At 44.8% G+C, this 15789-nt stretch overlaps 1 protein-coding gene across 12 annotated transcripts in view; it reads left to right on the top strand.

The window, feature by feature from the left end:
* The window catches only part of AFDN (afadin, adherens junction formation factor), a 2107422-nt gene that overhangs the window by 657591 nt on the left and 1434042 nt on the right, over nucleotides 1-15789 (top strand). For all 12 annotated transcript variants that reach the window (XM_069607417.1, XM_069607414.1, XM_069607416.1 and 9 more), the window contains exon 6: nucleotides 12534-12691. In XM_069607417.1, the coding sequence (XP_069463518.1) occupies nucleotides 12534-12691 (158 nt within the window). The remainder of the gene's footprint in view (nucleotides 1-12533; nucleotides 12692-15789) is intronic.

The raw sequence follows: 15789 nt of genomic DNA, 5'->3' as shown, positions 1-15789 counted from the left end.
CACAAATGATCAGTTGTCTAAAATAAATAATGGATATCTAAATATGATTCGATTTGCTCGATCGTTGGAAGTGTCACCACCCAGAGATCTGCATCAACTACTAGGGGTGATGTTCTTGTAGAAGAAGCTCCGTCATCTCCCTGAAACATAGCACTTGCAATAATAAAGAAGGAAGTATAGCGGATGTAATCACGTCATATGATTTCGCTTGATCGAACTGTCAGTATCCATACCTCGAAATGCATAAGAACATCAAGGGACGATGTAACTGCGGTGCACCCTTCTGCAAGCTGTTGCGCCGTCCCATAACTGCATGCTCCCCCTTCTTCTTGGACTAATGCTCCATCGACTCCCTGAAACATAGGACTTTCATTAGTAGTGAACACAATATTGAAAAAAGAAGACACATGGGAGGGCGACGACAGAAGGACATATCAATGGCTAAAAACGAAAGAAACATTGTGTGTAACAATCACGCTACAAGAATGCAAGATCTGATGATCTCCATCGATAGAACTGTCCGGAAACGTACCTCGAGCATCTGAGTGACATCAGCGGTTGTCGTCAATGCGTTGGACTCCTCAGCATCTCCCTGAAAGACAGTACTTGCATTATTTTGGATAACAATAATTATAACTGAAAACAAAGACTAGAGGACGAGTACAAGGGTGTACCATTAGGTAAAATAATTACACGATAAATTAAAACTATTGATTTACATGCCTAAAACAAGTCAGTGGCAGAATAGCCAAGTAAGATTACCTGATGGGCGCTTGAAGTGGCTGATGACTGCAATAACGACATGGATGGAGAATCTTCCGCCTTCATATTGAGTGGCTACATAAATTGGGAAATTATTGTTAGCTAATGCTACACACTACCGCAAGGCCGAGAGATAAATACGTAAACTTGACTCACCAGTGGAGGGATGTGGACGAATAGAGTGGGAATAGCGGTTGAGAGCAATTTTTGCTTCGCTCGCGGTGTGTTCTTCTTTATTAGCAATGATGTGGAGTACATGTCTGAGCTAATGTGCCTGCTGCAGATGCGGTATCGATCACCCCTCTTGTCCGCAAAGACTTCTAGGACTCTACTTTCAAGCTCAGACGGTGGATATGGACCCATTCCATGTGAGCTGCACGTAAGTACAATGAATCCACCGTCTGAGCTTGAAAGTAGAGTCCTAGAAGTCTTTGCAATATCGGACCCATTCTCTTATCTGATCTATTGTCTTAGGGAAAACATGCATTATAGTACCTTCAGATTTTTTATGGGTCTTCGAAGGGCAACCGCCAATGGAACAGGCAGGCATTGTGGAAAGTTCTGAAAAGTAAAGATCAACAATTCTATATGAATACCAATGTGTTCAAAAATTAAATGACACATAAAGGGTTCAATGCAAGGTTCGTTTTGGTTCTTGGAACTATACACGTTATTCACATGCGGATAAGTATTTGAATAACTTTAGAAAAATAATTTGACTAAACTCAGAACATGTGACTAGTTCCTTGCATGTACTGTCCTGAACGAAAAGAAATTGGACGCAAAATGATTATGGTACATGGCCTTACCTTGACGAACAAACAGTTAGATGCAGGGATCAGAGTAGTTTCTTGTCGTAGAACAGGGAGCAGTTCACAGGTTGCAAACTGACGAGTTTGCTCGAAGTGGTCACGGAAGTTCACAGAGACGAAGAGCAGATAACCAGCACCTTCACGGGTTGACTAGCAAAGCGCAAAGAAGTTCTCATTAGAAATATGAAGTGGGTTATAAAGAATTCGAAACAGGGGTGTGTTTGTGAATGAATGACGTGTATATGTCGTGGCATTATGCGGTTTGCAGGGGGGCGTCCAGCGTGAGGGGGGATGCTTGGCAGGAGACACGGGGTCTGGAGGTAGACATGGGAACAACAACCCATGCTCTATAGACCACTTTGAAGTGTACATGGTTTTTGGCACCTCTTGGCCTTTATCGCTCTCTGACAGCTCCACTTGCCAGCGCAAGTACCCCGGTGCGAACTGCCTTTGATTGGGCGGGGGGGTGGATTGGGGCGGTGGTCGTGCAGACAAGACTCGTTTACCGCAGGGCCTCACCAAGGAGAGGCCATCTAACTGCATGTAAGAGGCAGGCTGCAGGATCTAGTACATGGAAGGCAGGGGGGTGAGTTTATAAATACCTCACCCTCCCAGGAGAATATATGGGTGCAGTTCACCCTGGAGACCCTGGATGCCTAGGCAGTTAGTCAGCAGCAGGCTGGCCTGTGGTGGCAAGGCGGCACGGGCCAGAGGGGGTCATCTCTGTACCCGGTGCCCAAAAGGATGATTTATTATGATCAACTATATTGATTATTTACCTATAACCATGTTTTGTATCAATAAAATCCAACGGCCTTTTATTGCCAACGCTTGAACAAAGTCGTGTGGTAAGTATTTTTGGGGGAGGAGGCAAGGCCGGGAGGCTTGATGCCAACCCGCAAAATAACATATGTATGTCTGCTGCATATGGGTTCAACGGTTATGTGGATTGAAGGTGGGCGGCCACATGTGGTGTGACAAGACAAGGCACAGGGAGTCTATTCAATGGAGACACACTAGATTCATTTAAAAAATCAAAACAACCATTGTTAAAATATATGTTGGGTTTTATTTTAGATCTTAATTTCAATTGAACATAAATAATAAACATTACACATTGTAAAGTTCCGGTTGCAGCACATCCAGGGAAAATCCGCGGTATTGTCCACTGTCGCTGGGGAAATGTTGTCTAATGGCAAGTACTGCACAGGCAGGTGTTACTCTCCGAACCCGGTGTCCGAGCCTCCCGTGAAGCCACCAAGTGAAGCAACGATAGGCCACCAGCCTGTACCACCTGTGAAAATGAAAGATGCAAACTGTATTAAAATGACAAAACTTTCTTATCACTGTCGATTCAGGTAAAAAATGTCATTCTGCTTTGAAAAAAATTCTATCTAGAAAATGCACAATATGGAACCAATTTACATGCATTCGAATGATATGTAGATGTAATTTTATATGCGGGAGACGACCATGAAATAGTAGTGGCATCACTGACATCACAACCAGAGTATACTTACTCGTTACTCGGATTACGCGGACGAACAGTGCCGCGAAGTTCGTGCATAAGCACCATCATCATCCTCAACACGGTCCGTGAGAGGCAGGCTTCCCTGAACTCTGGCAGCTCGGTGATGCATTGCGGACTTGGCTCGCCTTCCGAAATGTAGGCCAAGCACCCGGAATTTTCACGGCAGCAGCAGTTCTCCTCCTCAGTTGGCTTTAGCTCGCACCGATTGCACGTGCACCAGGTGGAGACGCCGTCCATGCGACATGGTCCAGGCTCTTCATCCGTTGACTGGTCCTCCCAACTGCCATCCGAATCCCCATAGTTTTCGCGTGCTTGCCTTTCCAGTAGTTCTTCCTCTGTGTACTCGGGCTCGTACATATACAGCATTATTGTAGCCATTGTGTGGTAAAGAAAGTAAAATAATTTACAGAGATGGTACAGGTGTTCACAAGGCCTAGAAGCGGCGAAGGTAGCTGACCAGAGCACAGAAACGAGTCACAGAATACTCAAAGTAACACAGAGAGAGGAATGGAATCGAAAATCTGCTGCTGTGTGTTGTGAAACGGTGTGTTTATACTTATTGAGGAAAGAGGCGTTCTGCCATTTCCATGGCGACACTTCATTAGCTGAGGCGCAGCGATTGTTGACACGAAACGTGCTTTGGCGTTGGGAAATGGGCGGTACGCGTCTGCTGATGTTAGGCTCAGGGGCGGGGGATTTGATTTGGTGCCGCAAAAGCAGGTGAGCCAGGTCGATGGGGGGAAATGATAGGATTATCAGAAAATGGCGGCTGATTTCGAGTGCGTTAATGGACGAAAAGTCGGGTAAGGTCCATAGGAAAGTTTTCTACGATCTACCGATTTATGCTTAAAAACACATCGCCGAACCGTAGGGACAATTAAAAAAAAAAGTCCCGGAACTATCCTTTAAGGTTACCATATAAAACAATTATTTATTAATTTAACAGTCAGTTTTACAATAAGCCTTCATTAGAACGGAGCAATTGGCAACAATAAAAATACACTTCAACATACACTTCTTCAGTTCAATAAAGTAAGTAGATACGCTTTTTGGATGGCACACAGATATTCCTATTCCCTGAGGTGACTTCAATTGCTAGGACACTGTGGACATGAATATATCACTTTTTTACACTTGAATGATAATGCTGAAGTTATGGCAAAAAGGAAAAGGTTAGGGAAGGAAACCATGGTTAACAAACGCGTAAGCTCTTTTAAACGTCCACCCCCAATGCAATGCAGATTAGCCCTTTCCCAGCTATACAAGTAAAGTATGTATAACTTTTTGGACAGCTAGATAAACACAAAGTCAGAGGTTAGAAGAGTCTTTTCAGGGAGCCAGGACAGCCAATGTCACTTGAGCAAAGTCTAGGGGAGCTGAAGCACTTCTTGATTGTAGGTATAAGTCTTGTACAATATTAAGAGAGTTTTGTTGACAAAGAAATCATTGTTGGGCCACAATCTGGGAAGCTTGTGATGGACAAAGCTGCAAGCAACTCTGCCAAGGGCAGCCAATGCAAGTCTCAACTGGGAGCAAGCAAGCTGCACAACAAGCGGTAAGTACCCCTTAATTCACAGTACCTTAGGTTTGAAGAAATTGTTCCAGCTGGCTTCTGTTCCTGTTGTAGTTCCTGCCGATCCTGTTGTTCCTGGACCTCAGTCGTAGGGACAAGAGGGAGGACGTCTGGGGACTCCTGCACTACGATTCGAAGGTCGGCAGCAGCAATGGGCAAAATTCAGATCAGCGGCTCTTCGCGGTTTCAGCTTCTCGCGAATAACACCACTGCGGTTCTTGGACACCTTGTGGAGTTTCCTTGCTTCTGGGATCCAGCACTCTGTTGAGGTGGCTCAGGCTTGGTCAATCCTGCTTCGAGCGAGTCCGGAGGGTCTTCCTGGAGCTCGGGTCTGGTTTAAAAACGATGCACTTGCTTCTGGTGTTCCTGTCCCCTGGCACTCGGTTCCTGCTGCAGCAATGGAAGTACAGCCAGCAGAGAGAGGGGTTTCAGTCAAGTTCGTCTTGGGGTTGATTGGTCCCACCAACCCAACGGGATAAATCGTCCTTTGCAGGGCTTCTCTAGTCGAAGCGAATTCGGAGCTTCGGCACTGCAGCAGAGCTTCACCGGGCAAACCAACGGTCCAGGAGTTGCAGCAAGTTCTCTTCCAAGTTATTCTTTGGATTCCTTGGTCTATTGGTCGACTCTGCCTTCCATGCAAAAGACCTTGCCTTTTATGCAGGTTTCTCCCATTTATTTGCAGCCTAGCTGTCACTCAGACAGCAGGGTGGCTGTCCTCCAAGGACAGCCAGCCGGCCAATCACCTTTGGGTGCATTCCTGTAACCAAGGGGATTACGCACAGGGAGTTTCAGCACTTCCCTCACTTCCTGCCCTACCAGACACGCTGGAGCCAAAGGCGGGCTTCACTGGTGAATCCCGCCAAAGACAAAACAAACAAAGGGACCAAACCTGGTTTGGCGCATAGAGTAAATCTCAAGAAGGACCTTTCCAACAAGAAATGGTGAAAAAAGACCACGGCCATTTTGACAAAATGGGCACCCATGGGTGGTATACTGCAGCTGCGAATGCAGCCCGCTATAAAAACACCTAATGGTAGGAAAAAGTAAACCACTGCCACCAGCTATTAATTGTAGAAAGGGTAACATAAAAATGTTACATGAGAAAGTAGACAAAGGGGATACTAAGTAACCCATCCTGCACTTTATGGAAGATAGTGTGTGCTGGGTCTACAAAGTTACAAAAGGTAAGTAAAGTCAGTTTCACTTTACTGCTCTTGGAAACAGTAGTTTACTTAAGAGAAGATATTTAAACCATTGGGAAATCTAAAGGACTTCCCTGTGCCACTGCACTGAAGGTGCTGTGTGTCACTATGTAAAATGATTATGCCTATGGAGTTTGTCAGACCCCAAAACCAAAAGACAAATATATTAGAGTGGGAAAAAGGTCTCGCTCTCTCCAGGATAAAAAAATAAAAGTTCTAAAGTGTAGCAAAAGAACTGGCAGTCTCTAAGGTAGAAGGGGATTGGCACATTTCTGAGAATTCTCCCTAACAATCATAACCATGGACACAGCTCTGGGCAACCCTCCAGACCATCGTTTTTCAGCCTGCCAAGCCATTACAGAAGGTGAAAAACCATATGCAAATGAGGCTTGGTCCTACCCCAAAAGGGGCAGTCCAGCCCGAACGGTTAAGTCACATCCCTTCTGCACAAGTCCACAAGCATCCCCAGACATGTTGCAGCTGTATGTTTATTTTTCATTGTGCTCAGTTCATTCAACAACAGAGGACCAATGTTCTTATTTCCTCTGGTGCGTAAAAATCGACATCCAAATAGTGTTGTGCTCCTAAGGAAATCACTTGCTACGTACATGTGCATAATCACGTGGATTACACAAGCATTGGGAGTTGTAGTTCACATCTACCAAGTCCGCTCTTTTCACCATTGTATGTACAATGAAACCTGCTGTTCGAGCGAGATTACCCACACAAACTATGGCAATATTGGAAATTGGACCTTTTATTACAAAGCAACTTGCCTCGTTATTGTTGTCCCATGGTAAATATGTAGATCACATAAGTTCCTCATATCCATATCTTATTGTAGGGAAATGTTGTGGTTTACATCAACCCTGTCAGGGTCTTTTCACCAATGTTCAAACAATAAAACGTACTGTTAGTGCAAGATTACTCACCCGTACTATAGCAATATAGGTAACCGGTCAGATAGCACAGCGAGTAGAGCGCTCGCTTTGACATCCGTGCAGAGCCTGCCAAAGCAGGTTCAAATCCTGATTGGGCCAAACTCAGCCTTTCATCCTTCCGAGGTCGATAAATGAGCACCACACACCGTGGGTAAGCAGAACTCAGATGCCTGAAGGTTTGTAGCACTATATAAATGCAAAAAAACAAACAAAAAACAAAAGCAATGTTGGGAATTGTAGTTTTTATGGCAAAGCCTCTTGTCTATGGATTTGTCTGCCAATATCAATTAGTGAAACACATAGTCCTCTTAACTTTTAAAATGTGTTTATACTCTCCAAACAAAAACGTCTACTACAACAACCATGTGTTAAATTAGGAAAACAGGTGGTCTAGAAATGATAATGCTCCATAATTGCTAACCTCATCTGTTTGCATAACTACCATTTCTGTATATCCATAAATTAAAAAAAATATATAAAATCTGTGTTGGGAGAGTTTTCCTAAAGTCCACCTGGAGGTACGATTCTATAAAACTATCAGGTATACGGATCCTCAAATCTTAATATAATTCTGTACTACCCAAAGGATCTGGTAGAATTGCAGAGCTGTCAGGCATATCTTATGAGGAGGATGTGAGCTGCACGTAAGTACAATGAACCCAGTCAATACAATAGTCCAAACAAACTCTTACCCACTGAAAGTTATAATAAAATCTACATTTAAGGCTGGTAAATACATTCTCTTTTAGACTAACCAATATACATAGGAAATATCGACAATACTTTCTGAAGGTGACTGTTTCAATAGTAGTTGCTTGCACTTACAATTGTTAGAGAAAATGACATTAACAACTGCTCTACTGAATAGCTTATAGAGCCGCACACGCGCATTTGTGGCCGAGAAATGACAGTTCATTAATTTATAAAGTCACACAGACAAAGTCTTTTGGAAGGAAAAGGAGGGTTATCCAACATTATTAGCAGTAGTATATTTCACAGCAACACTTTCCAAGGCTTCTTATGCGTTGGCAGTCTAATCCCTAACTATCTAAGAGTTCATTTAAGTCAGTGCAGGAGGGGGGACAAAAGTCTTATGCAGCAACAGAAAGAGCAAAGTTGCTCAGCATACTTAAGTCACTTAAATAAAAATGCTTTAGTAGATAACACAAGGTATAGGGACCCTGAAAGGACTCTGTAATAGGACACAAGCTGCTAAGACTAGACCAGAGGTATGGGTGGACACCCAAACGCCTTGTAACGCAATCCAGTCACACTGGAGTGACTATTCGGCTTGAGGTAAGTTCTACCTTGAGCCCCACAGTACCTTAGGTTAGATGAAGCAAATGCAGCTGGATTCTTTCCTGTGCAGCAGCGAAGGACCCGGTCTCATGATTCCTCGGTCTGGTGACGACTCTGAATGGGATGTGACAGCAGCAGTCGCGAGAAAGAACCCTCAACAAGAATTTCTTTGGTCTTCCACGTCGGTCTCCGATTTTGGTGCCTTTTTATCAGCTACAACAAAGGACGGTTATCGATGCAGTCTTGTTAGGGGACTTAAATGAGTGCAACCATGCCTTTGGAGGTCCAACTGGAGCTCATCAAAGGTCTGGGTGGATTTGTCCACGCAAAGACCTTGCACTGCAAATGTGTCGAAGGTCTCCTGGTATTTGAACTTTGCAGCCCTGGAAGGTCACAGCTCCTGCAGGGTGGAGGGGAGGAGGCAGATGGCTCGATCTACAGGTCGTCTTGGGGTTGGTTGGTCCCACCAGCCAAAGGGAAGGAGTCGTCCTCTTCGGAGCTCCTCTGTCAATAAGAAAACTGTCAGGACAACAGTGGTCACTTCACGGTTACTGGAAGGGTCTGCAGGCGTCTCTGGTCATCTTCGGATCTTCTGTCCAGTGGTCGACTTGCCTTCTGCCTCAGAATCCTCACCTTTTATTCGGATTTCCCATTCACTCCTCTGCAAACTCTCTAAGCAGTTCACAGAAAGGGGCGGGTGGTTGTCCAATCAGGACAGCCAGGCCCCCAGTGGGAACTGGTACCATTCAGGCCGTCTGGCAGACAAAAGGACACGAGTGTTAAATTCCTCCCACACTGGAGCCTAGGCGGGGACACCCTAGGGTTCCCGCCAGAGGCACACTACACTGTCATGATGCCTACCCCCGGGAAACCAGACGAGGTCCAGCAACCCCGGAAGCAGGCATCACGTTATTTTGAGCAAGCCCAAAAACCCCTGCTAGGGGCTGTTTGGGTGCGGTCCTGGCGCCTATGGCACCAGGCTCATATGGAGAGTCCGTCCTGGCGCCATAGGCGCCAGGCTCATAGAGTAGTACTTACCTGATGCCGACCATGTTGCAAGCTTACCTGATGCAGACCATGCTGCAGAGCTCCAAGCCAAATGAGGCTTGGAAGGGACTATTTTACCTAGGGACTATTTTTTACTTGGGTGGTGCTGGGGAGGAATACTTACCTGGGACTACTTTGGAGGCTATTTAAATCACGCCCGAAGAGCAGCACACGCTTTGTGTTATTCTGCATCCAGCAGCGTAACGCTCACTGTGTCTGCAAGCCTGCATCCAGTCTTCTGCCACGCCCGCCTCGAGTCTGCAGCTCCTAGAAAAAGGAAGGAACAGAAGGAGAAAAGGTTAGAATAAGAGCAAAACCTTCGATCCTTACCTGAATTCCGGATCCACCGCACCTTCGAGCTGGAAGAAAGAAGCATTTCACGCGTGCTGCCTCGCCTGCTGTAGCGCCGCGCTGAACTCACTGGCCTTCGCAGCATCCTCACGATCCACTGCATCCTTCTGCGCGTTCCCGCCACACTCTGGCACCTAAGGGGAACACAAGAACAGCAAAGGTGAGCCAAGGGAATAAACAGAGGCAATAGTAACTACCCCCATAGACTTACCTGATTACCGCCAGGGGTACTATTCCTCTTCATGGGTCGGCGCAGTCTCCATTGCATCCTCGCCGTACCCCGGCCCCCTAAGGGGAACAAAAGGACAACAAGGTGAGACAAAGGGACAAACAAGGGGAACTCTTCTCATCGCAATAGACTTACCTAATTTTACCGCCGGAGGCATTATTCCCCGAACTTCATATTTTCTCTCCACACCTGAATAAGGGAGCAAGCAACAGGTTACATTCTGGCCTTATTTTATTGAACTGTGTAGGATAAGCCAAATCCTTACCTGAACTTCGTCAGCTACCACAAGGATCTCTTCGCTGGGGTCAAGCTACAAACTGCAAGGAATCGGACAAGAGTGAAAGTCAGACATGTGAACTCTTACGAACTACATACTTTTCGGAGACACTATTGTTCTGGAACTCACCAATTCCCTCGAGCCAGTGAAACAACTGGTTATCACCGCACCCCTGCGCTCAATGCAGGATGGAGAGCTCATCTTTTCAAACCATCAGGTGAGACTATAAGAGGGGACATCAAAGGTGATCTGTGGGGAGAACAGCGGGGGTCGGGGGGATTTACGCTCAACTCCACGGGTGGTTAATTCCCTTTCTCCATTTACAGAAGAATATTCCTAAGGGCCAAGCAAACAAAGCTAGGTGGGCCAGTCCAGTCCGTCATCTCGGCCCTACGCTTCATGTTGGTGGAGACTGCAGCTGTCCAGTCCAGATCGATGCCTCTGTGGGAGCCAGGTGAGCGTAACATACACATTCAGACCTCCCCCTCCCATAATGGTAGAAGACAGGCTAACAAAGGACAACCACAGACGAAATGGCGAAAAAAGAAAGGAGCCACCATGTTAGAACATAGGTGACCCTTTGGTGCATAACTGAGGCTGTGAATACAGTCTGCGGTAAAAATTAGCATCAAAGTTGGTAGATCATGTCCACTGCCACCAGCCATAACAATAGGGTTGTCACTTTGACCAAAACGTCACAGGAGCAGAGAGAAGGGGGATACTGGTTATCTCCTTAGCACTCTGTGGCGTGAAAATACAGCCCCAGCGTGACAGAGTTGCAGAGGCCATGCTAGGCCCATATTGTGAGAGTGAAGCTGGCTAATGTGGAGTTCCATTGAAATATAAAAGGCAGTACAAAACAGTGATTTTCAACATAAGGCCTAGTGAAATGGAAAGTAATGGGCCTAGCCACCTCCACTAAAATGGAAAGGTGCGCAAGTGAGGGAAATCTACTTGATAGCTTAAAACTGATGGATATGCCCAATGAATGTGACATAACATGAGGTGCTGCAGATACTGATTTCGTGTGAACTGGGAAAAGACACCCTTTGACAGATTAAAAACTGCAGCAGTACACATGGGAAATATACATGGAAAGGATAGGCATGTGAAAAATACCATCCCTTACATTTAAAAAGTGTGGAGCCAAGTGACATATTTCAGAGAAAGACGCTTACTTTTCACAAATAAACTGACATTCAAATGGAAAGGCCCACTTGTTGGATTTTTCTATGCAACTGTGTCCTATGTGTAAATAATACTTAAAGTAAACTTGGAGGATCTGTTCAAACCATCTGTCAAGAAAGATTGTATTTCAAACAACATGCCCAGATATAATGCTGAAATGTTAGATGTAAGCACATCTTGTCGATTTAAAGCTGTATTTGTAGTTTCTGAAGTATTGATGCATCTGGTATTTTTCCCACTGAATTCAAAGGTCTGTACCTATGAAACTTTGACCTCAAGATCTGTGGGCTAGGCCCACCAGGAAAAGCAGGCCTGGTTCAGTTATAAATACAAAATACAAAGACTGAACAGAAAATTAGATAATAATTGTGGGAGTTGCAGATAACACAGCCAACAGAAATGACCTTTCAGGTCAGGCCTCCCCATTAACTCTGCATTAGTGGCCAACAGAATGACCTTTTCAGGGCTAACTCGACCTCAAGAAATGGCTTCAGGGCCATTAATGGATTATCAAACATTGTGTATGAAACGGATTGCTGATAAACAGATGTTTGGGTCAGGTAACGATGGAGAAATGCAACTTAGAAATATCTGTGGGCTATGTGAGACTGGGGGACCCATGTGTTGCCTTGCTATACGATTAACATTGGGCCACCTTTTCTTTAATTAAAAGAGAATCGTATGTCCCAGTGAGCTCACCCTGTACTCTGATTAAAGGGGCTATAAAGCCTGCCTGTACCATGTAAACATGAATGGAGTTTGATCATAAACCAGAAGACTTCAAATTGGAGACATTGCAACAGCTTCTTTGATTCATTTATATTTCGAACAAAAACGTGATCTAGAAGGTCTAAAGATTGCATTGAATGGGAAGCCTTACTGTATAATTAACAATATGTCGACTTTGAGATGTAGGTCTACATGCCTCAATATGTATTTGTAAGCCAATTGCAGCAAATTTTCTGTTGGCAGATGATGGCCTTGAGACATTTTCTGAAAACAGTTGGACATTAACAAAATAGCCGGATACAGCAATCATTGTCTATCACGTTTTCACATTTGAAAGCCGTACAGAGATGCAATGTCTTGAGTACCCTTCACCTAAACAGTAAATGCAGACTCACTGCTGAGTTATTTATTTAAATTTTAGAGGGGGGGAGTCAAAGGCAATTTGTCAAGCCAGTGGTGCAGCATCGTAACAGTTTTTATTGAAGTCTGTGCTGAAAAGCTAATGAGTTGTAGTTTCTGCAGATTGTCGACCTTTAAAGCAAATCTGTATTCATCCCTGCAATAAAGTAATCTCCTCTTTTCTTAATTCAAGGTGGGACGCTGAGGATTTATGCAGACAGCCTAAAACCAAATATACCGTACAAGACAATTCTGTTGTCAACGACTGACACTGCAGACTTTGCTGCTGCTGCTGCTCTAGAGAAGTATGGATTAGAGAAGGAGAATCCTATGGAGTTCTGCATTGCTCAAGTAAGTAAATGTGATCATTTTGTATATATGCTGTATTGTGAAGGTCACATTTCTCAAAAAAAGGTCCGGTTTATAAAGGTGTTGAAAACCTTCATATATGGACAAGGCTCTGTGACAAATCGAGGGAATTCGTCTCCTCAGCCCAAGAGCGAGCTTCCCCCTTTGGGACTAGGGAGGTGAGCTTGCTAAGCTTTACACCTCCTAGATGACCGGTCCAGGCAAGATCATACCATTAAAGGTGTCATGATCAAGGCTATAGGAAATAGCTTTTGTATAAAACTAAAGGATTTTGCTAGCTTGAATTAAACATTTTAAAAATAATTTATGTAAATGTGACTGAAGCATGGAATTTATGACTCTAAGACCTCATTCAAATTGAGGTCAGCGAGTGGCACTGTTGTAATAGCATAGATCACATTTCTAGAAAGAAAACATTGACAGAGTATGCTATTTAGATCTTACTGTTGTTGATCAACCTATTACCGTTTCACTCACCTAAATATTGGATAATGTTTTTATTGTTGCTCTTTAATCTTTCTCCCTCACTCATGGTCATTGGAGCGAGAACTAGAATCCTAAGGGTTAAAAGATGCTGCAGGTGATTGTTAGGGGAGTTTTCCTAAAGTCCTACTTGCAGTAAGACTTAACTAAGCTATCCCAGTGGTTTGTAGATCTCTAACTCTTAGTATCAGACTGTACTAACTCAGGCCCTTGGTAGAGTGTCAGAGCAGGCAGGCTTATCTTAAGAGGAAGATGCGAGCTGTAGGTAGGTACAGTGAATCTTAGTTGGACATGCCCACCAAAGAAACTCTCACACTTACAATTTATATACAATGATATATTTCTTATATATACACAAGAATCACTTTAAATACTTTAGACGTTTACACTAGAACACTTTGGAATACTTGAGAATACACTTCAAAGGACACTCACTTTTGTGTTTGTTTGCGGTTACGTTTGTAGCAACGTTAGAAAGGGAAAAGACAATGTTATCGGTTACTATGCGCACCTGCGGTTTAAGTCCAAAAACGTAACCCTAGCTACAGGCAGTTCATAGAGGGCTTAAAGTCTTGACAAGCAGCAGAATACGAAGAGTTCCAGAGGATTTCTTCCAGTCTCTAGTGTTATAGAAGCATCAAGTTAACTGATAAAGGAGACCTGTAAAAGAACTTGATGAAGGGACACAAGTAGCAGCTTGAGTCAGAGGTAAGAGGGGCCTCCTTTAACTTTAAGATTCTTTTTCTATATACTCAAGTGACTAGATACTTGGTATCCCTCCCAAAACTCTATAGTCTGAGAGATTGGCACACACCACCTTCAGTGGAGTGCCAAAGTGATACCTAGTATCCTCCATCTCTCCACTCTTGTGACCTTTTCATCACATGGACAATCTCCTAGGTATGGTTGGTGACAGTCGATGTGTTCTACCAACTATTGTCCATAGCCTCGATAGTGCACAATAGGGGCACCCAATTACCAACTCTGCGAATGTGTATACCCTTGGGTATCTCCGCCTAGGCTCCAGAAATTCTGGGTAGATAGGAGTCTTCCACATGAATAGGACAAGCTCCCACAGGGGGTCCTGATTGGACAGCCAAACACCCCTTTCTGTAAAATCCTGAGAGAGGTTGCAGAGGAGTGTTTGCTGGAACTGTATAAAAAGTGAGGCTTCCGGAGTGAAAAGCAAGTCGACCACTGGAAGCTGAAGTAACCACAGAAGATGACCAGAGATGCCTGCAGACCCTTTGCAACATCGTTAAGTGACAACTGCTGTCCTGACCCTGTTTTCTATGCGCAGACTACTTACCTTTGGCTGCTGGGAGCAAACAGTCTCAAGACTAACTTTGAATTGAGCCATCTCCCGAGGTCCTAGGAGTTTCTAGAGCTACGGAACCCCAGCAGACCTGCTGCCCATTTTCAGTGCATCGTTGTAGAAAGGCTGAATCCATCAAAATCTTTGTTGAACCCATAAGAACACTCCAGAGATCCGATCCAACTCACCCAGACCCCTTCATCAGAGTGCAGGACTGCAGGAAGCCAAGAAGATTGACTGGACGATCCATGTTCTTTGTTGGTGCCGCAGAAAAGGCGCCAAAACCACAGAGTGTACCAAGATGTTGCTGAAAGTCGTGTCACAGGTACTCCCTCAGGACTGCTGCTGAGATCCCATACATTGTCTTGCCTTAGGTCATCAGATCAAGGAATCCGGTGGTCGGCTCCAGAGCTGCAACATTGTGGCTTGGAGGGCCCAACTTCCTCCCTAGGATACACTGAGGACTCAGTCAATGGCAAGTTCAAACTGCGGTTTCAAAGGCAAAACCAACAGGGATGAGCACAGGAACAGAGAATATCCATGCACATCTTGCTCTTCTGCAGCTTGCAGGCTAGTTTTACTTCCAAATGTCGCCAGCATTGCGTCACAACCTGGTTCCTTCTCCAGGAAACCTATCGGACAAAGGGATTGGGTATTGAGTATTCTACCACCTATAGTGGACATTATAGATGTTATTCTACTGGCCCTCGCACGTCAGGTGGCTGGTCTGTTCCACTCCCAAGTCACTATCTTTAACATTGTTGCAGTATTATGGACTTACCATTGGTTCTTGCCCTTTGCTACCCACCCTTAGGGTACTAAACTGTGATTGCCTAGAGCTGGCGTCCGCAGGCCTGGGATCCGCAAAGGTTCTCAGCTCACTGTGTACCTCTTCAAGGTAACAAGATTGACTGTGTCTGCACTAACTTTTGTGTACCATCTTAGCTTATGAGGGTGCTCTCCTGATCAGCGCAACACTTGTTACATATTGTTGCATACTTGTCGCAGTCTGTGTCTGGCGGCCTGGGACCAGCTCTCCTTTCCCACTGGTGATCACTGTTCATTGTCTGCTTCAGCCACGTCACGTGTTCCCAGACCATGAATTTGAGCTGTGCAGCTCTGAATTATGAGAATTTATTATTATTTTTGTGCAGCTGGTGCCTTTGTCGTCTTCAGATTGGAATTTCATCAGTATCTCTTGACCTTGGCTGCAGGTCCTGTCTCACACATCTTGCTCTGTCAACCCTGAATCAGTGTTAGGCAAGATTGAATGCAGTACCCT

Source organism: Ambystoma mexicanum, chromosome 4q (genome assembly GCF_040938575.1).
Source record: "Ambystoma mexicanum isolate Mex_15411 chromosome 4q, UKY_AmexF1_1, whole genome shotgun sequence".
NCBI classification, from domain to species: Eukaryota; Metazoa; Chordata; class Amphibia; order Caudata; family Ambystomatidae; genus Ambystoma; species Ambystoma mexicanum.
Note: the sequence above shows the minus strand (reverse complement) of the source record. Positions and strands in the feature narration are given on the sequence as shown.